General features: G+C 45.5%; 1 protein-coding gene across 15 annotated transcripts in view; it reads left to right on the plus strand.

Moving 5' to 3' along the window:
* KALRN (kalirin RhoGEF kinase) overlaps positions 1–27,702 on the plus strand; it is a 616,794-nt gene that overhangs the window by 179,617 nt on the left and 409,475 nt on the right. For all 15 annotated transcript variants that reach the window (XM_074364800.1, XM_074364803.1, XM_074364805.1 and 12 more), the window contains exons 3-4: positions 3,890–4,004; positions 27,475–27,667. In XM_074364800.1, the coding sequence (XP_074220901.1) occupies positions 3,890–4,004; positions 27,475–27,667 (308 nt within the window). The remainder of the gene's footprint in view (positions 1–3,889; positions 4,005–27,474; positions 27,668–27,702) is intronic.

Consider the following 27,702-nt stretch of genomic DNA (forward strand, 5'->3'; position numbering starts at 1 on the left):
TGCAGAGCTATAGTTACTTGGGCCAAATTGTGGGTGTGATTCTCTAGATGTGTTTTCTTGTCCTCCCAGACTACCCCAATCTGCTTGCCCTAACTGGAGCCTGACTCCCCCTGAAAAATGAAGCACTGTCCCCCTCCACCTCCATCAGGGAAGCCTTAACTTCTCCTGCTTTCGGGTTGCCTCCTCCCCAGCCCCGTCCTATCCTGTAGCTCCCAGCACCAAGCTTTGACTGAGTAGGCAAACTGCAGGTGCTAGATGAGCAAGGAGACAGCGCTTTTGAAGATCCTACCACCATCTCTATTGCCTTTTAAAAACTTGGCTCCTTTTGTCTCCCTGCATCTGGGTCCACTTCTATAACTGAGGGCTCTCATTCTTCACTTCTGCTTATCACCCTCTGGAACATCAGCACTCATGTCAATTATCAGTTAAATCCTACAGTTTCATTGCTCCTCAGCCTCTTTGGCACCAAAGTCTTCCATCTCCCGACTATGGTCATGCACATCTATGAACTTGACCCCTAGTATGTCTGTCTGTGGCCTCAGCCTCTTACCTTTGACCATTTCTCATGTTTCCCTACCAGTTGGGAGAGGATAGATATGAGATGAACCAAACAAATGCTGTTCCCTCTTCTCTGGAAACTCATAATCCAGCAGGCCATGTCCCACCCTCCCTGGGTCCTCCCCAGCTGTGTATCAGCTTTATTCTGCCTTTGCTCAAGGTAGAGCCTAGCATGGACACCATGGCCAGACCTTTCAATAGAGCTCTCACTCTGCCCCAATTCCTGCCCCGTACCCTTAAACCCACATCATACATAGTCCTGCTGTCCATTCTTGAGGGATGCTCTGCAACATTGGTCCACTCCTCCTTTCTCCCAGGACCTCAAGCTCACCCTGACCCACAACACTATTTCACCTAAAGAAATAATGTCCTGCAGGCAGGCTGAACTCTTCTCTTTCCATAATTTATCTTTGTTTCCTCCTCGCTCTGTGAGGTCTATCAGTCTGCTGCAGAGAAAGGGGCAGGACCCTCCCCTTGTACCTTCTCTGAAGCCTTGATCTGCCCATTGTCCCCACTCTTTCCAGCCTAATGATTCTCTTCTTCCATGCTCGTTCCTCCTCTTCTTCCTACAACTTGCAAGGTCACCTCCTTTCTGCAAAATACCTGGCTTGATCCTGCTGCGCCTCTGGACTCCTTATCCATACTTCCTGGAGGGAAGGGATTACACTTCCCCAGGCCTTGTCCCCTTACCTCCTCTCCCCTGCACTCTGGGATCTTCCACAGCCAAAACTTATGAAACTCCTGTCTCCCAGGGCAGAACTGGCTGCTGGGAAGGAGGGACAGTGCCAACAGCCCTTTCAACCTCTTAGTTGGCCTTTACCATCAGACCAGCCTTGGCTCCCCGTGTTTCCATAGTTCTACTCTTAAACTGTCCACAGAAGGTCAGGAGAAAGGCGACAGCTGCAGGTAAAATACCCAAGAGTGACAATCCTTCCGGTGAGGTCAAGGCTGGAGGGGAAGTTTGAGAGTGTGGGAGAAACTCCCAGCTTTGGAGAAACTCTCCACTTGATCCCTTCACTTCCCTTTCCTCGTGTGGAAGTCATCTGGGAGACAGGAACCACTTCCAAGATAGATGAGATGGGGCTGGTTATCTGTACATATAACCAGGGCTTGTGCTATGGAAGGTTTGGAGTTGGGGGCCGGGGCCCAACTCTGTGGTATATTTACACAAATCTGCCCTGGTTGGGGGCTGTAGGGAGGGGACAGTGGTGCTTCTTTTTCAGGGCCAAGTCTCTCAGTGGCCCTGATCTTTTTTGATCCTTTTCTCCTTGCAGTCTCCTTCTTTCTTCCTCAGGAGTAGGAATCCCTGGAATGGATTGGATTTTGTTTGTTAGGCCTCTGTTCTGTCTTGTGGTTTCTGGACCCCACAATTAGAAGGAAACATTATTTGTGAACTTATACTTGGGTGGGGGCCCTGGGAGGCACTGCTTTTCCTTGGGAAACGTCCTTCTTCAGAGGGCCAAGCTTTAAGTTTCTTTTCCAGTATTGGTGGTGGCCATGCCAACCCCTCCTCCCTCTTGCATTAGATCCCCTTGTGGTCCCTGCTCTGGGGGATGTTGGGCTGCAGCCTGAGGTGCATGCAGGATGGGGCATCTCTGATCTTGACATAGAGGTTTTCTTTGTGTTATAGCCAGTGCCCATAAGGAGACGTTTACTAACCTTAGCTTCGTCCTGGTCTAACCCTCCTGAGAAACTTGATCCTGCTTTCTAATCACAGCACCCATTAGTGAGTAATTTTTAAAATCTTAGAATAAATAGTGAATAGAAAATTTGAAAAATAGAGGAAAGAAAAAGCAACCACGTAAAATTTCAGCCTTCTGATAGCAAACAATGATCGTCATCTCAATATACTCCTTCTGGCTTGTTTTTTAACGTGATATTTAGAAAACATTTATAATTATAGTGTGTACACATGCATTTGCAGCGATTAAGACCTTGAGCATCCTTATTTCCAATAAAGATTCATTTGTTCCTTCAGCAGGAGTGACAGGTGGCACCTCAAGCAGGCAGGCAGGGTGGATCCTTGGCTGTGTAGAAAACACTTAGTGTCTTTTCTGTGAATCTAAAAACCTCCGAGTGAGGCTGTGGAGAAAACGGAACCCTCCTTCACTGCTGGTGGGACTGCAGTTTGGTGCAGCCACTGTGGAAAACAGTATGGAGATTCCTCAAAAGACTAGGAACAGACTTACCATATGACCCAGGAATCCTGCTCCTGGGCATATATCCAGAAGGAACCCTACTTCAGGATGACACCTGCACCCCAATGTTCATAGCAGCATTATTTACAATAGCCAAGACATGGAAACAGCCTAAATGTCCATCAACAGATGACTGGATAAAGAAGAAGTGGTATATTTATACAATGGAATACTACTCAGCCATAAAAACTGACAACATAATGCCATTTGCAGCAACATGGATGCTCCTGGAGAATGTCATTCTAAGTAAAGTAAGCCAAAAGAGAAAGAAAAATACCATATGAGATCGCTCATATGTGGAATCTAAAAAACAAAACAAAACAATACAAAACAAACAAAGCATAAATACAAAACAGAAATAGACTCACAGACATAGAATACAAACTTGTGGTTGCCAAGGGGGCGGGGGATGGGAAGAGATAGATTGGGATTTCAAAACTGTAAAATAGATAAACAAGATTATACCGTATAGCACAGGGAAATATATACAAGATCTTATGGTAGCTCACAGAGAAAAAAATGTGACAATGAATATATATATGTTCATGGATAACTGAAAAATTGTGCTCTACACTGGAATTTGACACAGCATTGTAAACTGATTATAAATCAATAAAAAATGTTTAAATAAATAAATAAATAAAAACCTCCGAGCAGTGACGTCCCGGGTGGTTGCTCGCAGGGCTTCTCACCATGGTAGTCAGTTAATCCTGAGCACTCCCCCTCACAGAGGTCTGCCAAGAGAAGTGAGCTGGAGATTGAATTTCCAAAGACCACAGCACTTTCAATGGCTTGTTTTCTCAATAAGAGCAGTTATCATCTCACATTTGTAGATAGTACTTTTCAAAGTGCTTCCTCATGTGCCATCTTAGGTCTTGCAGCAACCCTGTCATGTAGTCATCATTATGTTCATCTACACTTTGCAGATGAGGCATCAGAGAAGTCAAACGACTTGCTCAAGGTCACTCATGTTCCCCACATCCAAACCCCATACCCTGGCCTTAAGTGGTTACCAGAATTTCTCTAGGTACCTGATTTCTGCCTGTTTCATCCAGCAATCAGGTGAATTCTTTTTCCTCGGTGGCACACTTTCTGGCTGGTTTTCTTAAACTCCCTTCTCTTCCTCACTGTAGGGGGCCGTGATAAACGAGGTGGGCCCATCCTAACCTTCCCTGCTCGCAGCAATCATGACAGAATAAGACAGGAAGACCTGCGGAAACTTGTAACCTATCTGGCCAGCGTGCCAAGGTAAGGCGAAGGGGACGTCCTTCAGGGAGGGAGGGGGAAGCTGGACTGATGCAAGTGAGTTGGAATGAGCCTGCATCCCTGCCAGGGGCCCTGCTGTTTCTGCCCTTGGACTTGATTCTGATTATTCCTGGAACGTCATCACCCATTGTTCGCCTCATTCCCACCATTCCCATTGTTTCTGCTGGGATCATAGGAGTGGAGTGGGAGCTGAATGTGAGAACCATAGGCAGAGGTGAAGGTCCCAGGCTAAGAGGACCCAGGCAGGCCCTGGAAGAGGAGACAGTGTGGCCTGGGGAGGAGGGATGGGAAGCTGCTCTTTACCTCGGGGAAATGGAAATTCTGGCTGATTCCACTCTGGCTTGTGTAATGGATTTTTTCTAAAACCTCTGGCCTGTGAATATGTTTGTGGCTTTTGGAGTTTAGGGCAAATAACTCCACTTATATCATGCAAGAGGCAGCCTTCAGCTTAATCCAGGTCATGCATTTTCAACAGGGGTAATATTGCCTCCAAGGGAGATGAAATTTGATTCTTGGGGATAGCAAAAAAACCTTACTCTTCTATGTATTAAGCACAGCTATATACATAATACATAAACAGATATACAGTATATTCATGGTATTAAAATTTCATTGGGTGGGTGAATAAGGAAAAAAGTACAAAAAGTCCTTTTTGGGGTGAGAGGTGATGACTAAACAAATTTTGAGAAACACTGGTTTCTAAGTGTTTCCAGGTGGTGCTGGCCTCAGAGGGTAATGAGGGAGACATGCCAAGGACATGGTCTGTATCTTTTAAGGAGGACAAGGAGGAGAGGCCTTTGCCTAGTAGGGGAATCATAGAACGTGAGAGCCAGAAGATCCCTAAGAAGTCATATAGACAAATACACGTCATGTTCTGCTTAGGCAACAGGGTCTGTGGGAGTTAGAGTTGCTTATGGGGGTAGTGGTGGTCAGTGGCAGAGCCTGGCGCAGAACTCAACCCTCCTGACTCCAGCACTCTCCCCATCCTCACTGGCAACCAGTGAGATCTCTGTTCTCTGTCTCTTAGGGGGGTTGGAGCCTGTTAAGTGTTTGTTGTGGCAAAGGAGAAGTGGCTTTCAGAACCTTCATCATTCTCTGTGCACTTTACAAGAGAATTAGTAAATGGCAGAAAGGAGCTCTGCCTTTGCTGGGAGACCTTGGATAACTGTTGAACATGCCCATTAAGTTCTTGGAGCAGGTGTCAAGTGAGGCAAACACTGCATTTGGAAGAGCTTCGGGGGGAGACGATTGTTCAGGGGTTGGTGGGTGGTGATGGGCAGGTGGCAAAGAGGATTTAAGAGCAGTCGTCACATGCTTGGAAGGGTGTTGAAAAGAACAGGGAGACCTCAAGAGCTCCAAGCAGAAGGCTGTGAACAAATAGACATCGAATAGGGTTTTTTTTTTTTTCTTTATGGTATCCACAGGGAACCAGAAAAGATCTTAAGCTTCAATGAAAGTGATTTAGGTTATAGCCAAAGAAGAACTTCCAAACTGAATGCATGAGACATGGATGAAGAATAGAATAGAAGATTTTTTTTTCCCTTAGAGGTCTTTATATAGAAGAAATATTCCCATCTGTCTTGGAGGCAAGGAGATGGGTTAAATAACCCATGATTGATGTACTAATTTAGCAATTTAGTTATCTAAGGGTTAAGCAGTTTTAAAAGCAACTTCCCTAAGTATACTAGTAACAGGCATAAAACCAGACATTTTCTTAAGAAATTTACAGGAAAAGTTTTCATGGGGACCCATGACAGACTCTGAGTTCAGTTAGAGCCAGAAGAAATTTGAGATGCTGAGATATGAAGGGTATGTTTTTCTTTCTGGTAGGTTTATCACATCCCTGCAGCTAATGCACACTGATTTTTTTCTTTAGAAAAGAAGGTGAGAGAATTGGAAGAACACTTTTCTTAATTCTGACTTGTTAAGGAAAGATGGGACAAAACAGATTGGAAGCAATTAAAAAGGAAAGGGTTTCTGCTGGGTGAAGGGGAACAAAACTCAAGAGGGGTTGAAAGGAAGGTCATGAAAAAAGAGAAACAATATGTTATCATTGAAGGAGCGTACTAGATGCAGGCTCTCTGCTTCTCAGAGGGTGGTCACAAGCATTGCTTCCTGGGCTCTTGAGAACATAAAACGTTCTTCACAGTTTCTGGCAGGTGGGAGGCAACTTGTAGTGTCCTGGTGTGCCTACTGCCTCCCTCCCAAGGGGCCTGTGTTCACCAGGATTGTGTGTACCTGGCAGACTGAGGAGTTTACCAACTAGTCATGCCTACCCATCACTTCCTAATTCTGTTGGCCCCAAGATCACACATAATGACTGTTGAAAACAAAACCTGGAACGGAACTATCTAAAGACAGTGAAGTCTGGGGAGGAAGCTGAAGGACTCAGTGCATCAGTGTTTACCACTCTTCTGCTTAGCCATGGCTTTGGGAAAGAAGGGAAACTGTACAAATGAATAGCTAGACCAGGCAGGTGATATTGATGAGAAGAAATTATCTATTCAGGGTCATGGTCAAGTTGGCTGGAAAGACAGGAGCCTGTGGGCGTAGGTGGGCTCTCCAGTCTGGTGTAATCATTTGTGGGTGACATTTGACATTCATTTATTCAAGCATTTATTCATCATTTATTTATTTAACATGTATTTAAAGCCTCTATATGCAGGCAGATTTGGAATTCATGGTAAGCAAGAATAGACATTTTGAGAAAGTTAAGGAAAACCTGGGTATTACCCAGTGCCAAACCAGTGACTATAAAGAACAGCACAGTATATGACTGTGCTGGTAGCACAGGGGATGAACCAGCCAGCAGAAGACAAGGAAATAAGACCAGTAAGTGATGAAAGAAGATCCCAGAATCTAAAGAACCAGTCAGTTTGATGCCATTTTGGGCACTATTCTAGAACAGGTGATTAAACAGACAGTTGTGATAATTTATGAATTACCATACTGTACCCTTTATGAATATGAATGATAACGTTTTCTTTTCTGATAGGTTTGTCACATCCCTGTAGCTAAAGCACACTCATCTTTCCTTTAGAATAAAGGGATTGGAAGAACACTTTTCTTAATTCTGACTTATTAAGCGAAGATGGAACAAAAAACAGATGGGAAGCAATTTGAAAGGAAGGATGGGTGCTGCTGGGTGAAGGGGGACAAAATCCAAGAGGGGCTGGGAGGAAGGCTGGTTGTGTGAAATGAATGGGAGGAAATAGCCCCACTGTCCTGTGTGAAGGCCCGGCCACATCTGGACCACTACATTCAACCCTGCAACATTGAACCCTGCCAACCCCATTTAAGAGCTACATGGACCAGTTAGAGTATTGTAGGGGGAACAGCATATTGGGGGATCCACAAACTGTCTCTGCAGTTGAAGGACTGAAGGGTGTTTTCTGGCAGGAGTGAAAATGGAAGAAAAGTGATTCCTGACTTCAAGTATCAGGAGAGCCGCCCCAAAGAGGAGGGGACAAGCATGGCCTCTGTTGCATCAATGGGTAGAAGTTAGGGACTCAGGTGGGGAAAGAATCTGCCCAGGTGGGAGCTGTCCAGCAGTAATGCTGCTGCCTCTGGAGAAAGTGAGCTGTTGCTGAAGACTGTAGGAAGGATTCCTCCAGTGGGTTGGAGGCTGGATTAGATCATTTCTAAGAAGCTTCCCTGCCCTGAATTCTGTGTTTCTATGATATTGGGGGAAAATACATCATAAAATCTAGGACCTCAAAACAGTATTACCACCTGCACCAACATACACTCTCCTCAGGTTCCCTAAATAAGTTAAGGTATAGAATTTCGCTTCAGATCTTGTCTACATCTTAAAATCCTCAGAGAACTGCTTCCCAGTCCCTTTAGACTCTGAGTGGGAATTTTGAGGCATCACCTGGGCCAAATGTCATCCTGAGGTGTGACAGTTTGGAACACTACTAGTCACTCTTTTGGGATCCATCTCAGCCTGAGATGAGTCCTTTCCAGTTTCCCTTTTTTGCTCCTGATGAGTTTGAGTATCTATCTCCTGGGACTTCTCTAATGTTTCTGTTATCTTATTCTGAGGAATCATAGAATACTAGGGTAGGAAGATCTGCCTTAACGGTCTTCTAGTTCAACTTCCTAACAACTCCATTCATTCAATTCAATGAATATTTATTGAGTGCCTACTATGAGCCAGGACATGAATAGGGATCTTGGTGAATTCTTGTATTATCTTTTCTGTCATCAATCCTACACTTATCTAGATTTTTGGCCTCCTGCCCTGCTGTGTGCTTGCAATTACTTGTACGTGAAAGGAGTGGAAACGAAATACTCAGAATCAGTTGATGAATATCCCTAGAAATTGAGACACACATCGAAAATCTAGCCTGAGAGTAAACAATTGCCCAGGCATGGCTCACAGTGTGGATAATCTACCGACTGTGATTATTGGAAGTTGACCATATGCTTGGAATAGGAATTTCTAAGTATCTAGTAAAGAAACCCGTTATTTTTATTGCATTGAACTCTTCCTCTTCTTCATCATTGTTTTCTGCTTTGTCATGATCATCTTTCTACTGCTCCTAAGGGCACCAGTTGTTAACCCTTTGATATGCCTGCCACTTAACTCTGTTCTTAGCAGTGCCACTGAGGTGCTGAGTGTGCCAGAAAAGAAAGCAGGTGTCATACTGATGAGGGAAGATGACAAGAAATTAAGATGGGACATTCTGTAATGCTGATCAAACTAAGGTGCCAATATTCAAAGCTTATTGTTTAATAACATTTGCCCGTGTTCTACTGATTTCAGCAAGAGATAAATTGGGCTTATAGCCAGCACTGTCTATGTCAGCATCACCAGAAAATAGAATCAGAGAGAGCCAGAAAGACAGTAAAAGATGAGGTCAAAACTGCAAGGGTTTCCTCCCACTGTATTCAGCATGAGAGAACTCAAGCTATATAAACTGTCGTCACTGAATGTGTCTGTTGTAAGGACCTGCTGAGAGGTGTTGTTGGCATCTTGCCCTTTGCTCTAGGATCATCAATTAAAGGGAGATGTGGGGAGTAGTGATGGAAGGTCCGGAAGACAGGGCCAATGATGACATTTGCCTAAAGCTTATAGCTTTTCAGATCCGTTTTGTTGTTGTTGTTGCTTATGTTTAGAGGGCTTGTAATTTCTGTTATGGTTCCCACATTCTGTACAAATTTCTCAGCAATATCAGTTAATTGTCCTTATTGTTAGGTATATGCAGCACAAGCTCTGAATAGCAAATAGTGTCTTCTCTGCTGCTAAGGAACATAAAATCTAAATGTGAAGATTGTTGCAGGTGGGAAATGACTAAAACTCAGGTTTCCTCTGGCCAAGGCCGATGGTGTCTGTGGATGGGCAGGGCAGTGAAGGTGGGGGCAAGGGATACCTCAGACTTCCTCCCCTAGATTTTGTGTTCAGTTTTAAATGCCACTCATTTATGTTCATCTGTGGACTATTGTCAACTATTTTTCAGTCACTAAACTACACTAAAAGATGGAGTGAAAAAACAAAAGCACTTAAAACCATGGAAACTATTCAAAGAGATGAGTGAAAGACTGTCTGTAGTGGGAACCCTGAACATAAAGCCTAGAATGCTGGGGGTGGGCTCCGTTGTATTCTACAGTAGGTCATCCTGTTCCATTTCCTTGGGGCTGAGATGTTTCTTTCACTTAGTCACCTACCTGGTTCAATCTTGCATTGCTGTGGTGTCAGAAGCATGGTTCTGGTGGTAGGTAGCAGTCAGCTGATACACACTTTGAAGCTGTTCACTTCCCTGACCATGCCACTGCTGGACTTGGCATTTCTGTGTATGTGCTGGCAGAGTCCTTAATGGGGCAGAGGAGCCAAAGGGGCTTGTGGAAACCCTGTGAAAAGCAACTCTGTGTGTGTGTGTGTGTGTGTGTGTGTGTGTGTGTGTGTGTGTGTGTGTGTGTGTGTGTAGGGGTGAGAGCCAGCTGTGAGGCTTCAAATGCAGAGACAAGCGTATTTGATTCCCTGGAGAACAATAACCTGAACAATCAGAGGTGGAAACCATGTGCTCATGAAGTAACTATGAGAAGCAGCCCTGAGTATTCCAGGAATGCTTCCAGCAAATGCCCTTAGGTGATAAATCAAGGACCCAGCATCCGACAGAAGGATTCCTGATGGAGAAGGGGGTGTTGTTTTTTCTTCATGATCTTCAATATGACCCTCAGAGGGAGGTTTGCACATCGCCCCTGACTTGATGGGAGTGGAACTGTGGACTACTAGAGGAGAAAGAGTGGGCTCAATGACGAATACCGACCCTAGAAATTATGCATGGGGTTCCAACCCAGGAAGAATGGACGTCTGAACCCTCTCCTCTAGGAGGAGAAGTGTGTGTGCTAGCTGACAAATTTCCTTGCCTGTGGAACAGGCATAGAGACATGACCAGACACAACAGTAGTGAGGATTGCCTGAGAGCATGTGCGAGGTACCTAGCCTAGAACTTGGCACACAGCAGGGGCAGGCGGCAAGTGGCAGTTTCTTCCCCTTTCCTTGCTTAGAAGAGGGGACCTTGTTTTGTCACTTGTCCATTGTCTCTAGGACAGCTTTGTCAAAGGCGGGGTTGGGGTGTTGGTTAAGGTTAGAATTAGAGCTAGTAGGAATAGGAGTGATAGTAGTAAGATCAGTATCCCCTAACAGGCTTATAGTAAATACTGAAAAAAATTTTTTTAAATACTAAGTGAATGAATATATATGCCTAGTAGTGTGATAAAGTCTTGGCCTCTTTTTCAAATTATAAAACTCTTTCCTTATTATGGAAAATAAATGCAGAAAGTAGAAATAATTTTTTTAAAAAATAGAAATAATTTTAAAAAGCCACTTGTAACTCTACCCACTAGAAATAGAAACAATTAATATATTGACATTTTTCCTTCCTGTCTTTTTTCTTTGGAGATTTTTTAAAACATAGTTGAATCATATTATTTATTTAATTTTGCTTCTGTTTTATTCCACTCAACATTATACCCTAAGAATATTTACATAATGGTAAAAACTTTTTTTTGCATAATAGTGTGTCTTGGGATGCACCATATTTCAACCAACCTCTTTAATTAGACATCTGAGTCATTTCCAAAACTTCATTGCTGTAAATAACTCTCAGTAAACATCTTTGTGTCTAAACTTTTGTCTACATTTTAACGGTTTCTTTGGGATAGATTTGGGGCAATCATGGATTTTTTTTTTAAGGCTAGTGATATACATTGCTGCATTTCTTTCCAAATTTCCCAGTTTGTACTTCCAATATGCCTTGCCATAAACTTCCAAGCCTTTATATTTCTCCAAATTTATGTTTATATTCTCATCATTGCCCAAACCCCACTGTGCAAACAGTCTTAACACCATCATCAGGGACCCTAATTTAGGGTCATGTATTATGCACCTAACTAACCCTGATTCTGGATATGAAAAGTGGAAAGGAATTGGCCACAGGGACTGCCCCTTGGGGTCTCCCAGGTTAGGATTCCTTTTACTTTCCTAAGCTAATAGGCATCTTAACGGGGACCATTCATTACAGTTCGGATCTGATAAAAAAGTCTATAAAGACTTAATTGTTCTTTGCTCTTGGTGAATCTTTAGTTTTGCCTCTGGGTCTATTTCAGCTGCTTGGCTAGTTGCTCAGTTAGTTCCTGGCTTGGCCCAAAGTGATTGTTAACCTCTGCTCACCTGAACTGAGATCCTTATCTGCCTTCCACTGAGAAACTTGGGTCTTCCTGGAGTTTGTCTCTGGGCAGCAATGCTGAATGGGCCTCTAAAGCTTAGGTGGGGTCATTTATTTTCTTTTTAGGCTTCTGAAGTTTGTGGCTTACCAACAGCAGGCTGATTAGGAAGCTGATGTTTCTGGTCCCTCTCACATTAGGTAAACTTCAGCGTTTCAGGTGAAATAAGCCCCAGCGCATACAGAATTTCAAGAATTCATGCTGGGAAATCAAGATGATTTAAATTTAGTTCAGATTCATTTGGCTGGAATGTTGGAAATGGGAGCACTCCCTGAATATAGATGCTGGAGGGACAGTGTGGTGTTGAGGGAAAGGATTTATTTTTTCCTCGGCAGTTTCCAGATTTGGGGTGGTTTCTTTCTTCCCCGTTACATAATTGTTTGCAGCATGTTTTGTATTTCTCTCTTCACCTGTCATTGGTTAGGTTCTTTCATGTGCCCCTCACTAGTGTTTGGTGTATTTTTGAGCATGTATTGGATCCTTACACTTCATGTTACAATATTTCAGTTTTGTAGAGAGACTGCTTTTAGTACATACGTGTACTTCTGGCAGATTATGTATGCTGCCACCAAGTGGCGGAGTACCTCAGCTCAGCGGCCTGGAAGATACAGATGGGTTTGGTCAGAGGCTCCAAATGGTAATAGTCTACTCTCTCCTCATTAGACCTTAGATTTTTCCAGGCTTTACTTTTTAATTTTGTATTGAAACTTATGTAACCACTAAACAACAATTATTTTTCCTCAACCACAAAATGAGTTTAATATTATCTTTCTTAAGACAATTTTAGTAAATATTAAATAATGTTTGTGAAAATATTTAGCTGGAGTATGTAGTAATTGCCAGTTGAAATTTTATTGCCAGTGGAATTTTATAATGATGCTATTTTGGGGGAAAATGCTTAAATAATGCAGAATCTCTATACCAGTTCTTAACTTCCTTTTTTAAGATAAAATCCTTTAAAAAATTCTTTCCTATTGGTTTGTCTTTAGTGTTAGGTAGATCTGAAGTCACAGCACCCCAAACATACTTATCTCTTGGAATTTCTACTGTCTTCCTCACTGTTTGCATCAGTCACACACATTGAAGATAAAAGTCTTCATTTGTCTTTTCAAACCTTCCCTTTCAGATTCTGTTTTCTTTCTCTGAACGTGGAAAATGAGAACAAGAGAAACATTACTACCTAGGGCTTCTGGGGGCTGAGAGTATAACCCTGGTGAATACACTTACTTGTTGCCGAAAATTTCTGTACCAGTTTGCCACTGTAGCTTTTACTAAAAGAAGAAGGCTTTCCTCTCACCTGTTTCTCTCCATCTCATCTCTTCTTGGATTGCTTTAGATAAAAAGACTTATAAAGAATTTCTTTATGAAAAGAACAGCATCACCTGTGCAGAACAAAATAACTTGAAAAAAATTTGAAAAAGACTTTGAATCCAGAAAACTCATCATGTAGTGGTGATGGGTCCCATCTCTTCCACGAATTCCAGTTGTTCACAAGGTTTTCTCCCTGAGAGGTGACAAATCTCCTGAAGGCAAGGACAAGGAGTCTGGTTTGGCAGGAAGTTTGCAGAGCAGCACCTGCAAGTTGTCTGAATCTCCTTAGACTGGGATCTCCCTGAAGGGAAAGGGCAGTGTCTCACCTCCAGGGTCCTCGGAGCCAACGCCAGGCTCTCTCTTCAAGACACGAAGTCACTGAAGCCAGACCTAGGTCTCCTTGGGATGTTCACTTTCCTTTGTGAGGGGCTGTACCCATAGGGAATGCCCAGGCTGGATGGGTGGACTGGCTCTATGACAGAGGATGGAGCATGGAGGAGCATTGTGCGGGAGCTGGGAGTGGATGCTGTCTCACCAAGGAGAAGTGTTCCTGTTTCTAAATTGAGCAAGTATGACAGCCAGCCCGTTTCTCCTGGAACCTAGACAGAAGCACTTTGTGAGAGCCACCATGACTCAGCTAGGGCAGATGTTCTTCCGAATCATTTACTGACATCATCCAAGTGTGCATCCTGATTGTCCTCCTTCTTCCCCTTTCTGTCAGAGCCTCCCTCCTCCCCCTCCCCCTTACCTCATTCTGGATCAAGCAAGGACCAGCCTTGGTTTTGAGAGCTACTCAAAAACCTTAAAACCAGTCAATTTTCCCCCTTTTGTCTCAAACTATTTTGTGCAGTCCTGAGCTGGAATTTTATCTGTTACATTGACAGCAATTTTTGTGCCAGGTCTTGCACAGAAACTCTTTTTGGCCTGGTGCTCAAGGCAAGGTCTGACCCTAGTGCCAGGTCATGCTCCACCCTGATTCTCTGTCCTGAAAGAGAACGTCCTCTTATCCCTAGACTGGAGGCTGTTTTCCTTTGCAGGATACTCAGGCTTCAGAACTTATTTGCTGAAGATAAATTCCCTGTTTTGGACCTGGAGGAAGACAAGAACCATTCCCCCGACCGCAGCCCCGACTGGGATGGAATCCTCCATTAGGACACCTGCAAATTGGTCCAGATTGAATTCTGTGCATAGATGGGACAGTTGTTTAGTTCTTACATACCCACCAACTTAGAGAGAGGTCAAATAATCCTCTGGTTTTTTTCAGGCTACACTTGCAGACTATTGAGGGCAGTTCTTGCCCTCGGGAAAGCTTCAATCCAGTAGAAATTCCAGGACCCACTAGAGAAAACAAACTAAATGTTTTCCAAGCAGTTGTTAAATAAGTAAACCAATTCAATGGATGTCATCAGAGACAGTTAATTGAATGTATAACCTGAAGTGGATTTTAAAAGAACTAGCTGGATTAGCATCTGAGAGCTTGAGGCAGGAAGGGCTTATAGAAGTCAGCCAGGCCAACCCCTTCCCTTTAAAAAGGTGGAATTCTGTCCAGGGAGTGTAGTGAGCTGCCCAGGGCCATCCAGCTGGCCAGTAGTGTTGCTGGGGCCAGTCACTGCAACCAGACAAGGACAGGACCTGTGGGCCAGCAGGTGGCTCCCAGAGTAGCACACATTGGGGGCGGGGCCTCCCTGGGGTCTCCCGCAGGTAATTATCCCACTGACACACAGCTTTCAGAGCCTCTGAGCTGGCTGTGGGTGAGGGCGAGGACCTTTTTGAGCCCTTCCTGTTTAGTTTGAAGTTCCAAACCTGTCCCCCTTCCTTAGGTTTCTCTGCTGGCTTTCCATGACCTCCCTTGGCGCATTCAGGTTTATACCTGTGACTGAGCCCTCAGAGGGTTTTCCTCCATGGAAATCACTGGGACCCAGGCTGGTGGCAGAAGGAAGGAAGGCTGGCTTCTGAGTGAGGGCCACCTGCTCTAAGGGAGGCGGAGCCCCTGTGCTGGCAGAGCCCAGCAGGCTTGGCCCTGAGGGTAGCTGAGGACGTCTGTGGATGGGTTTATTTGGGCACCTGTGTGTGTGTGTGCGCGCGCGCGCGCGCGCGCGCGCGCTTGTGCGCACAGGCACATGGCCTCAGGCTTTCACGTAAGTGATTGTTACTTAAGGAGGAGGAGGAGGAGGAGGAGGAGGAGGAGGAGGGGAGGAGTGGAGGTGTGTGTGGCAGTTTGGACCAAAGATTGTTTCCTAGAGGAAATGTGTGGTTTATTAATGAGGATTCCACCTGCCCAGCCAGGAAACCGGAGCCCAGCTGGAGAGTGGGGGCATCCCCGGGAGAGAGCAAGGAGAGGTGAGGGTGTGGTGAGAGAAAGAGAAAGGTGGTGAGGACAACAGGGATGCAGCCAACAAAGAGGAGGCACTGCTCTGAGGGCGGAGCCAGCACACGCCACACCATTGCAGCCTCTCTTGGGTCAGCTGCCTTCCCTCTTCTCTGCCTCCCCATTTTGGAAAAGTGGCTTAAATGTTCCTGTGGCTTACAGTTGGGGTGACTGAGACACTGTGGTTAGACAGGTTATAGTCTTTGGAATGTGGATTCAATTTTTGGTCCGCTACTCACACATGTATGAGCAGTGATTATAATGACATATTTTTAAGTTAAAAAAGATGACTTAGTTTTTCACTCAGCCTGGGGAAGGGCTGTGTGGAGAGGTTGTGGTTTTTGGTTTCCGTTCGTTCTTTCTTTCCCTCGCTGCTTTGGTTTCCATTTCATTTCTGCTTCATGTTCTGAATACGCTAGAAGGAAGGAACCTACAGCTCTGTGAAGGAGGGTGGGAAATAGGAAAGGAGGCTGCGAAATAAGACAGGAGGTTGCTGTTGGGAAATGGATGTGTCAGTTTCCATCCCACGCCTCTGAACACACCCCTCTGCCACCTGCCCTCCGGCAGCCAGCCCCAGATTTCCAGAAGCAATGGTTCTGTCCTCCTCCTGAGTTTCCAAGCTCTTTTTCTCCTGAGATTAGCTCCTTCCAAGCACTCTGGCCCAGACCAGTCTGGCCTAGAAAGTGGTCGCCTCTTTTGGTGAATGGACGTTGTGTTTCAGAGGCCACGAGACTGTAAGGTAATGACCTGGTGGATTAACACACACCAGGGTTTATATGCAGCTGCCCAAGCTGGCCTCAGTGGGAAAATTCCTTTGGAAGGATGCATCCTTTTGCCTTGGTCCTGCTGTCACCCGGCCCATTTCTGGAACTCTCTTTGGGAGCTCCCTCCAACCTGTGGCATGCTCCTTTGACTCTCTGCAGGATGGCAGATCTTTGTGCTTCTCAGCTTTTTTGGTTCTTGGTTTTTAGAAAGTGTTTTGTTAAAAGATGGCATTGAGGACACGTCAGTATGTGGATGCAGAGGTCCTCCTGTGTTTTTTAGGCCACTGGACCTGTCACTTTGCGGCCACACTTCGGGATACAGGGAGTAAACTTGGGGTCTGAGTCTTCACCTCACCCTATCCAGGGATGAAAAAGAGAGTCAGCCACATCCCTGCCCCCGGCACAGTTGCAATCAGAGTCTTTTGTTTGTTTGTTTTTTCAAATAGCTTCATTTGGGTGGAATTAGTTAGCTGATTTCAAAGAGGTGGAAAACATAAACCTTTTTCATTTGAACTCCATTGCGAGGTCTCCCTGGGACTCTGTCTGGGCAGGAGTTGGTTTTGCTTCTGGTAAAGTTGAGGGTGGGGCATGAGCAACGGGGAGTTCCTAGACCTGGTACCTAGTAGCACTGGTAGTACCTCACCACGGCTGTGCAGCCAAATCACGGGGAACTTCTGAATACTACTGAGCCCAAACCCCAGACCCATTAGTCAGAGTCTCCTCACTTTACAGAGAGGGGATTGAGGCTTCAATTTAGGATAAATGATCACCTTTGGCCTTTGTCCCCCCAAGTCCTGGCATCACAGATCAGAGGTGCAGAGGCAAAAGATGAGTTGTTAAATGGGTAGAAAAGACACAAATTCTTTGGAATAATCATGACCTGGAAAAATGGACAGAACAAAGCAAAACAAAACAAAACAAAAAAACAAAAACAGAACCTCTGGATGGATTAACATAGATCCTGAAGTGGCCTTCATGGCAGCTGAATCACATCATGACAGGAAACCTGCTGATGGTGGACAGCTACCTGTGAGCCTGCCAAGAGAGGTACATGGGAGGCAGGGGGGGCTCCCCTCTCCTCCTTTCAGACATTTGGCCATTCAGGAGCCTGCCACATTGTGCAGGAAGAGCTTGAGGACTGTCTGGGTGACAGAACACTCAGACACAACATTCCTTGAGAATGGCTCATTTCTCGAGGAGGCACAGCCTCCTCCAGTGTTTTTACTGCTTCTGATTATACCAATGAGAAAGCTTAAAGCAGGTGCTAATGTGTCTTTAACACTTTTCTTTACACCTGCTGATTTCTGGTTGTTGAAGAAAGTGGGTGTAGTGTGGTTTGGGGCAGTCAGCATAGAGCCGCTATGACAGCAGCACTAAGGAGCAGAAAGCAGGTTAAGCCACATAGGTGTGGGGGACTGAAACAAAATCTGGGACTCTGCAGCCTGAGAATGGCAGGAGAACTCGGGCACAAACGGGCCAGGGGAACCGTTCTTTCATCGGAACTCCAAGGGCCTTTCTTGTTCCTCAAATTCTGAGTGGAGAATTCAGCTCATAAAGTGATTTCAGGGAGGCGTGGGTACAGCACAGTCCTGGGGAGAGTGTGAATTAGGTGACATCTTGGGGCTACTCTTCCTTCTGCCGTTTGCTGGTTTCTGTCTACTCGTGGTGAGCTGTCTGTGCACCGTGGTAGGACTGACCATCCAGGTCATCCTGCATTGCAGGTCCCACTTGCTCCTGTGGGGCCAGAGCTGTGTGTGGCAGGGAAGTCCTGTCTCAGCCTTCCCGTCCCCTGCCTACTCCTCAGTGGCCAGTCCAGCCCTCTACCCCAGTATTTAATTTGTCTCTTTCCCTGGACTACTTAGTGACTCAGTCTGCTTTGAAAGCTACTTCTGCTCCATCACAGTCCAAGTGCTGGGCCTTCTTGGGCTCCCACACTAGGATTCTGACACCCCACACTGCTGACACCCTGTTCCCTGCAACTAGCACCAACGAAACAGCCCCCAGCAGCACCCACTAAGCAGGATCCTTTGCTGCCCCCTCGCCTGATCTGCTGGCATGGTGCTCATTGCCAGTCTCTGCTCCCCCACCTGCCACCAGGAAGAATCAATGTTACATTTATTCTGACAGGTGTTTTGAGTGAGAATCTGCCAGATGTTCAGAGATATGGGGTGAACCTCAGGGGGGATCACAGAAGCTGGGGCAATGGAGTCAGGCTGTCTCTCTGCTGCCACAGCACAGTGCAACCATGAGTGAGATGGTCCTCACTCATTGGGAAGGGGCTTTGGTCCTCGACACAGGATACCCTGGGCCTTCAAACCAGATTACTTAACATCTGGAAGGACTTTTCTTCCTCCCAGTTTCAGAGTTCGCATGGCTTAATAGAAGACCTGAAGCGGGGAGATTGACACCTGGATGTCTGGCCCAAATGGCCAAAACACCTACCCAACTGTGAGGGAGGTCACTTCCCTGCTCTGGAACTTGTTGCCCTTGGCTCTGAAATGAAGGATTAGCATGAGTAAGCATTTAAGTTCCTTCAGGTTCAAGTGTCTCTCTGAGGCAAAGTAGCACAACAGATCCAGGAATCAAACAGACCGGATTCAAATATGATTTTACCTCTTTCTGGTGACTTGAGCAAGTTACTTAACCTCCCTGGGCTTCAGTTTCCTTAACTGTAGGGCAGGGTAAAAATAGCAGCTGCTTGTGAGTTTCATGTGAGGAATAAATAAGAAAATGCTTATAAAACCCTTAGCAGACATAGATTCTCATGTGCTCAATAAAATTAGCTTTTGTCATTAATATGTGTGTATGTCCTATTTTTATCAAAAACAGCTGCTCCAAGTTTCAGGAGTTTGGCTCTCATTTTCTATTTGTCTTCAGCTTAAGGTTTTGAGCTCCTCCAGATTTAGAGCCCAGATCTGACTGCTGGTCTCCTGCTTCCTTCCTGTCAGCCCCCACACAGCTTCTTCTCCACCTCAGGGCCTTTGCACAGACTGTTCCCTCTGCCTGCATTATTCTTTCTACAGTGTTCCCTTAACTAGCTCCTTCCCATAGTTTTGGTCTCTGCTTAAATGTCAGCTACTCACAGTGGCCTATTCTGACCACCTGATAAGTTGTTAAGACTTAGCGTGGTTTGCATTTATACTATTTATCTAGCTAATATCTTGTGTCCATCTCTCCCCCTAGAATGTAACCATGTTTCTGTCTTATCCACATCTGTATCCCTAGTGCCTAGCATCAGGCCAGCCACAAAGTAAGTGCTCAATAAATATTTGCTAGTTCAATAAATTAATGAATTAATAGGTAATATGGTATATTTATATGATACCATATTATTTATGAAGCCCCTTCATAACTAGGTTCCCATTTTGAAGCCATATAAATCTCTGTAAGGGATACAGAAGTTGATCAGACAGAGCCTGGCTGTAGTTACCCCACATATGACCTCTGTCACGTAGAGTAAGCACACGGTTATGGCAATGCATGGGAAGAGCGCTTATCCCAGAGGGGATGGAGTGGGATGGGGAGGGGTCTAACAGTAAGAGAGGACTTCCTGGAGGAAGAGGCATGTGAGTTGAGCATTGAAATATGAGTAGATGTTGTCTAGGCAAAGATGGAGTTGGGGTGGGCAAGCACAATGGCATAGGGGGATGAGAGGCTAAAGTCTAACACAAAACTGAAACTAGTAAAGAAGTTAATAGAGATGTGTATAAAATGTTGTTTGAGTGAGTAGGGAAGATCAGGGAAGACCCCAGGGAGAAGGTGGCATTTGAATCTGACCCCTTAGCCAGATGGTAATGGGAGTGGTTCACTGATGTGGCCAGGATGGAATCCAGAGGGGTGGTCTGGGCTTCAGTGAGCCAGGGACCTGGGGAGGAGCTGAGGGAGCAGGGATTGGGAGGAAGTGACACTTGGCTCCCTGAAGCCACACCCTGGTCTGAGGTTGTCATCTGTAGGCACGCTGCCCTGCTGCCCAGATCCCAGAGCAAGCCTTGGCTTGAGACACTGGTACCTTACCCCCTGCTCCCCAAGCTAAGGTCTTTGAGTCTTCTCATGTGACAGAAGAGGCAGATCCACAGGCCAGTGAGCAGACAGGTCACGTGAGTATGGGAATGAACTGGGAGTGGTTTAAAGAATGAAGAGTTTAAGCTTCCCCTGAAGGCACTTGAAAGCATTATAAACAATAGTAACAACTGTGCCTAATAAAACACTTTGGGGGCCTGGGTTCAATGGTGGGCTGCTAAACTGTAATCTCTGTTAGCATGGGGTACCACCAGGACAGCAGAGGGCCAGGAGTGACATGCTGATTCATTGGTTCCTCACCGCCCACCATAGAGGCCTTCTGCACCTGACCAATCAGACCCAGGACCATCGTCATAGAGTTCACAGCTCCGTGGGTCAGAGGATGACTCTGGGGCATCAGATGTGAGCAGGACCCACCAGGACCCAGAGAGACACCCAGAACTTGCCCAGAAGTTTAAATAAGGCTACCAGGTCAGGTGTATGATAAGAAGCAGGAACTCCATTAGTGATTTCATGGCAATTTAGAAGTACAGAGGGAGGCCGGGGAAGACAGCTCTCCAGTGGGCATCTGGTTAAGCACAGACAGCTACAATGGGGAGGGCAGCGGCCAGGCCCTTAAGGGAGAGTCTCCCTAGGCCAGCAGAGGAGGAGCTTGGTCTTTGCAAAAAGAACCAGAGAAATGCACTGCAAGGACAGAACTCCTCCCAAGCCAGGGCTTACAATAAATGACGCCACTCGAGGGAGCATGAGGCTATGGAGAGAGAAACCTGCTAACATTTTTGACCGACTTTTGTATAGCATAGCTGTTGGTTCACCTTGCAAACGTTGTTCTGACTGTATAGTTGTGTGTTACCTACTGTTTATTAATGCCTGTCCTCATCTGATTTAGACAAAGTGCGTTTCACTGAACTCTCACAAACCATACCTAAGAGAGTCAACGTGTTATTCGTAGATCACCTGGGGAGACTCCTGGGCCTCATCCCGGACTGATTTTTATCAGAATATCTAAAAGCTGCCCCCTAAATCATGACTCTAAAACAAGTGTCCTAGGTGATAATGAAAGTCAGTGAAGTCTGAGAAGCATCATCATAAAGAGGTGCAAATGCTGTTTTGAGGCAGCATGGGCTCGCTGAGTGAACCTCCCCCCCCCCCACCAAAGACATGTAATGCACAAAAGAGTAAACGCTGTAGAACTGTCTGATCAGTCATCTGGCCGCTCACTATACACTTATGTCCTGGGCCCGAGAGCTCCTGAGCGTCTATGAATCAGTTCACAGCTCAGTTGGAAGGGACTCTAATTTATCACAAAGGGTGAGAAGCTGGCTAAAGGGATCCAGGTCTCCAGCCCCTGTCTGGAAACGGGTGGGGCAGTGGCTGCGTTCTCCCTCTAAAGCAGGGAGCTTGGGGGAGGGCAAGGGTTGCTCACTCTCCTCTCCCTTCTTTAGTGGATTTGAAGGCCTGCTGCTTCAAATTTCACTTTTCTGTGTTCCCATCCTCACCATACACCATGCAAATTCTGCCCCTGAAAATTGAATTTGGGTTAAGAAATACCTTTCAAAGATAAATAACCTAAAGGGAAAAGGACAGCTGCCTGTTATAGTCTGGTGTAAGTTGGTTTGCTGTGGCTGCTCCCCATCTGATCACATGGAGTGAGAGGGAGAGAGGTCTGGGGGTCTGGAGGCTTGGGGAAGAGGTGGGCTGGGGAGCCTCTGTGAAGCTCCGGGTAGCCGAAGAGCAGTGTACAGACCCTTCTTGTTTGGGAGACAGGGCCAGGGGAGGGGGTGCACCAAATGCCACCTGTGATGATTTTGACACATCCTCCAGTCGTCTCAGAGACCAACTAGGAAGACTCTTTCCCTGCTCCACCCAATTCCTACCCCAGTCCCCACTGACACTGCCCTGACCAGTGGGTCCAAGGCCTCTTAGCTGCTAAATGCAATTGTTCTGACCTAAGTTAATGACCTCTCTGCAGCATTTGACACTGTAGTTCCTCCTTGAAATTCTCTCCTCCCTGATTTCTTTGACTTCACTCCTCTCCTGGTTCTATCTAACGTCTCTGCGTTTGTTCCTCAGGCTCATTTACTTTCTTCTCCCATCTCTTAAAATTGATATTCCCATCAGTTCTATCCCGGACTGAGAAGACTGTTCTTTTCATCGTACTTGTTCTCATTGGGCGATCTCATCCACTTCTGTGCATATCTGCTGCCACCATTCATACATTTATTCATTCAGAAAATGTTATTGAACACACCTACTATGTGCCAAGCATGATGATTCCCAAGTCAGAATTTGCAGCCCAAATTTCTCTTTTAATCTCCAAGCTGTATTTCAAATTGCCTTCAGAATTTCATATATATGTGAAATTTATGTATGTATGACTGTGGCTGTGTGTCTTGAGACAGGGATTCAGGTACAAATGATTCATGAAGGGCATTTTCTGTATGGAAAACTTAGAAGGGAGTTAGAGAAGCTGAGTAGGATGGGGTAGAACCGAGCAAGGATGTGGTCTCAGATAAAGTCTTGCTGGAGGCTGACTCGGGGAATGAGAAAGATCTGGAGCACAAGTCACACTTCAGAGTTAATCCACCTTGAGGTAGAGTGTCTGAGCTTTGGCACCCCTGGGTAGGGATATAGCTGCCCAAGCGTCTTCTGGAGAAGTGCACCCATCTGCCACGGGCTAGTCTCCAGAGACGATCTCAGGCATAAGCTGATTGCTGCAGCACTTATGGAACTGGGGACTGGGCCCAGTGGTCAATACAGGGGCCCTGCAAGGGACACCAGCAGCGCCCCCTACAGTGGCTAAGACTCACATAGTACAGATTACGCATCTGGCACCGTTACAAGTGCTTTATGTGTATTAACAAACTGAACCTTTAAAATAACCCTGGAATGTAGTTACTATTATTCACATAGTGAAAAAATTGAGGCGTAGAGGTGAAAAGTAACTTGCCTACGGTTCCTCAATAGGTAGATGATGGAGCCAGGATTCAGACCAAGGAATGCTGGTTCTGGATTCCATACCCTTAACTGCCTCCTCTCCTTCCTTGGTGTATCGAGGCTTAGCCCACACCCGGCACTGTAGGTGCTGGGAATCCAGCAGTGAAGTCAGTGCAAGCATCCCTGCCCTCATTAAGGTTACTTTCCTGTGATGGAAAATGGACAATAAATGAATAAGTTAAACGTATGATCCAAATAGTAATAAGTGCTCAGGAGACAAATCATTCAGGGAAGGGAGGGAGGGAGTACTAGGTGACAGCTGCAGGCTTGATGAGGAAGACTTCACTTGGGAGGCATCTTAGCAAAGATCCAAAGGAGGTGATTTCTCTGCTTCTGCTCTTGCTTCTCTGTCTGGCTGACCCCAATTTATTCTCTCTCTGCACAGCAGCAGGGTAATCTCTCCAAATCACCTGCCCGTGTTTTTCCCTAAATGGCACCCTTTAGTGATTCCTGATTGCCCTTAGGATCAATGCAGCACTCCTGCCGTGGTAAAAGGAAGGCGTGTTCTGATTGGAGGCCTGCTCCACTCCTGACTGTTATCTGCAAGGCTTGCTTCTAACATTGAGATGCCTGGGGCAGAAGTACAAACGGAAACCCATATACCCTGTGTCTAAATATTGAAAATTAATTTAGCGAGCTAACAAACTGTTAAATAAAACGTGTTCTACCCTTCTACCTTGACAGATATATCTTCAGAGCTACCTCAGAGGCCAATTGTGAATTCAGATTTGTTGGGCTCCTCTGAGTTCATGCTGGAACTTGGCAGGACAGGGAGACCTGTCTTCAGCCCTATGCGCTGCATCCTTTCTCTGCCCACCGTCCAGCTCTGTCGTCCACTACAGGGGCATCATGCCTGCTCATGGACACCCCAGTTCCCAAGTCCACATTTTAGCCGCATCTTTGTAAACAGCAGCTCTTTGCCACCCCGTAGGCTGAGGTGCTCACACTGGTGGTATTGCTTACCCGTGGGGGAATGGACTGGAGAGAGAGGCCCACATGGGTCTAGGAAGTAGGCTAAGGACTCTTTGAGCCAAGAATTTTAGGGTTTCAGCTACAAGGAGCTTGGTGTAGAAAGGGGGTGGGGGAAGCATGGACTCTGTGTGGCAAGTCTTCCAATTCCCTGGGGGGAGAGTATGTAAGAGGAAGGTCCAAGCCCAGAATAGGGCTCTCTAAGGCACTCAGACAGCACCCTCTCATCCCTCTCTGCCTCCTACCCACCTGCCTAAGCCAAAGTGAATTACTTGAACTTTCTGAATATGCCATGCCCTTTTGTTTCTGTGATTTTGTGATTTGGCAGACTGTAGAATGGAGGTCATACACTTGGATTCCCTGCCCTAATTTTCCCCATCTCCTATGAGCTCCCTAAACAAGTGCCCTCCTCACTGACCCTCACCCCCACACCCAGTCATGGACACACCGCACGTAGTGGCAACATGGTGAGGTGTAATGTGATACAATCCCCTGAGCGTGGGCTTTGGAGTCAGTGGTCCTGGTTTTGACTCTGTGCTAGGTACTTACTTACTGGTCATGTGACCTTGGGCAAATTCTGCACCTCAATTTTATCATCTCTTATATGGTGATAACCATGCCAAGTCATTGTGAGAATAAGTCATTGTGAGAATAACATGAAATAACATGTGTCGAGTGCCCAGTTCCTGGCACAGAATAAGCATGTGGTAAAAAGTTCTTTGCCCTCCCCTCGGTATGCTCCTTGCTTCAAGCCAAACCCAGAGAGCGCCTTGGGAGATTAGGCTGTTTTCGCAGAAAGATGCCAATCAGGGTATCTCTCAACATTCAGCCTCTGGGCCTGTTTCCCATCTCCTGGGTTAGTGAGATCGTCCTAGACAGTCTTAGTGCCTGATTTCTCTTTTAGTTGTCAGAAATCATTCATTAACAGTATGCAAGCTGTTACTGACCACATTCAGATGTTGGGAGAGTCAAACTCCAGCTCCTGGTCGCGACCCTGACTTTTTGTTGTTAGAGGCCAGGATTTCTCAGGTCAGCACAATTATGGTAACAGCGAGGGAGCCTGAGGAGCAGGTAAACAAGGAAGTCGGTCCTCTCTAAGGAAAAGCAAGACCCACAATAACTGTGCAGTGCCTGGCATAAGTGGCATGCAGCACATGTGAGTCAAGCTAAACAAAACTAAGCTCAGTGAGAAAAGTCACTAAATCCCAATAGAAAAACAGATAAAAGAAATGATCAGGTAAGTCACAGAAGAAATTCTTATGGGCCAATAAGCAATGGAGAGTAATCAAGGGAATGCAAATTTAAATGTAATGCAATATTTTCCTTAGAAAATTGGCAAAGATTTAAAAATTTGGTGACCAGTAGTGATGAGGATACAGTAAGAGGCAGGGTCCTCTCATGCATTGCTGATGGTCAAATAAGTTGATGTGCCCTTCTGTAAAGCAATCATGAAAATGATTAAATAAGCTATGGTATAGGTATAAGATGGACTGTGTGGCATTAACTATAACAGTTTCAAAGAAATTTTAGATAGGAGAAAACACTGTTAGAGTGAAAGGTAGAATGCTATACAGTATGAAAATTATATGCACAAAAAAGACTGGAAGGAAATAGGCCCGAGTATTATAAATCCCTACCATTTGTGCACCTTATATAGATTTTTGAATATTTTAACTTTTCTATAATTAGCAGGTATTTTCTTATAATGGGAAAGAAATTCTGCAATTTAAGAAGCAGTCACATTGCTTTCAGACACTAAGGTAGGAAGAATTATTTATGGGAGACGCTGGCCACTTGCTGACTCAGTAAGTGTCAGAGAAGAGGAGGTAACTCCTCTCCTTTGGGAGGCAGGATTTAAGGAGAAAGAAAAGGCTCAACCTTCCCTCTTGCAGAGTCTAATCCTTTGTATCAACAAGAAGAAATGGAAAGAGTGTCCTTACCTGGGGAGTTTGCTGTGTGACTGGGAGGCCTAACTAGGCTGCCTTATGCTTGAGATAGTCACACAGTCGTAGGAGAAAGTCTGTGACATCTCATCACTGGCTGAGATTTGAGAATGAAGCCTGAAATGGGATTTTGTTTCCTTTTGTAGCCTAAATCCCCCCACTGTGGTCTTAACCTCCAGTAGCTCCAAGCAATTGATAGGTGGTGGTGCAAGACTGTGGGGCATGCAACACGCACAGTGGTTTGGTTTAAGTGAGTACCATATGGGGAATAGGAAATTAATCCTAACACTCTAAGGAAATGCTATGACAGTATTTATATAAACATATGAATTAACTGAAGTCTATTTTGAGTTATAAAATAAACACATAGGTTATAACTGAGCTGTTATAACTGTTTTGACCTTCATTTTTTTCTTTTGATTCTTAGGAGTTATAAAGTCCAAGTGTTTAAATAAACTTTGCTACTTAGTAAGTTATATAGCAACACCTTGATTCACTTAGTCTGATTATTTTTTGGTTTTCAAATGGGTCACTGTCACTTCAGCTGGCCTTGATTTCGAGAGTGGTTTCCCCTCTCTTAACTTCCTGGAATGTGCCTCTTTATACCCTGACTCTTATCATGGAAGTACGTGGGACACCTGGATCCCATCACTGTTCTAATCAGTCCCACACTTAGTCATCTAAGTGTAAGAAGCATGACTCAGCAACCTGATGTTTTCAAAGTTGGCATACATTTTGAACTATAAGTAATACATCTTAAATACAGTGATGTTATCAATGCCTTGTGTACCATCTCTAATTAATTGATAGAATCAGCCTAGAGCCCTTTGTTGAAAAAGAGTCTTCGGCCCAGGTTGGGTTCCGTGGTAAAGTGTTCCAGTGGCTGCCATGGATGTGGGCCCAGGGAAGGACAGCAGTGATGCCAAGGACTTTCTGTCTCAGATCTGAGGGCAGCAGCATCCATGTCTTTAGAGAGCTTGCATTCAAATGGAGAAAAACAGAATTCATCCTAGGAACAAAAGAGGGAAACAAGAATGACAAGAAAATCAAACACGATGATGAATACCACCGCAGTAAATGTCTCAACAAATACATCGACTGCAGGGAAGGCTGAGTTATTTGCTAAGTGCTGGGAGATGGCAGATGCCCGTGGTCAGATGGGGTTCATCTAGAAAGGTTTTCTGAGGCAGTACATTCCAAATCAGATTGGAAGGCGGCCAGGGGACCTGGTGTGAAGTTGGGAGGCTGGTCCAGTTTAGAAGGAATGCAGGTTTCCAGATGCTTTGTGACTGCGCGCTCCACAGTCTCAGCTGCCCCATGGCGGTGCCTGACCTCTGACCTCCCCACAGTGAGGACGTGTGCAAACGTGGCTTCACCGTCATCATCGACATGCGGGGCTCCAAGTGGGACCTCATCAAGCCCCTCCTCAAGACGCTGCAGGAAGCCTTTCCAGCCGAGATCCATGTGGCCCTCATCATCAAGCCTGACAACTTCTGGCAGAAGCAGAAGACCAACTTTGGCAGCTCCAAGTTCATCTTTGAGGTGAGCCCGCCTTCTCTCTCAGCTCCCCTCCCTGC

The sequence above is a fragment of the Camelus bactrianus genome, chromosome 1, assembly GCF_048773025.1.
Source record: "Camelus bactrianus isolate YW-2024 breed Bactrian camel chromosome 1, ASM4877302v1, whole genome shotgun sequence".
Classification (NCBI taxonomy): domain Eukaryota; kingdom Metazoa; phylum Chordata; class Mammalia; order Artiodactyla; family Camelidae; genus Camelus; species Camelus bactrianus.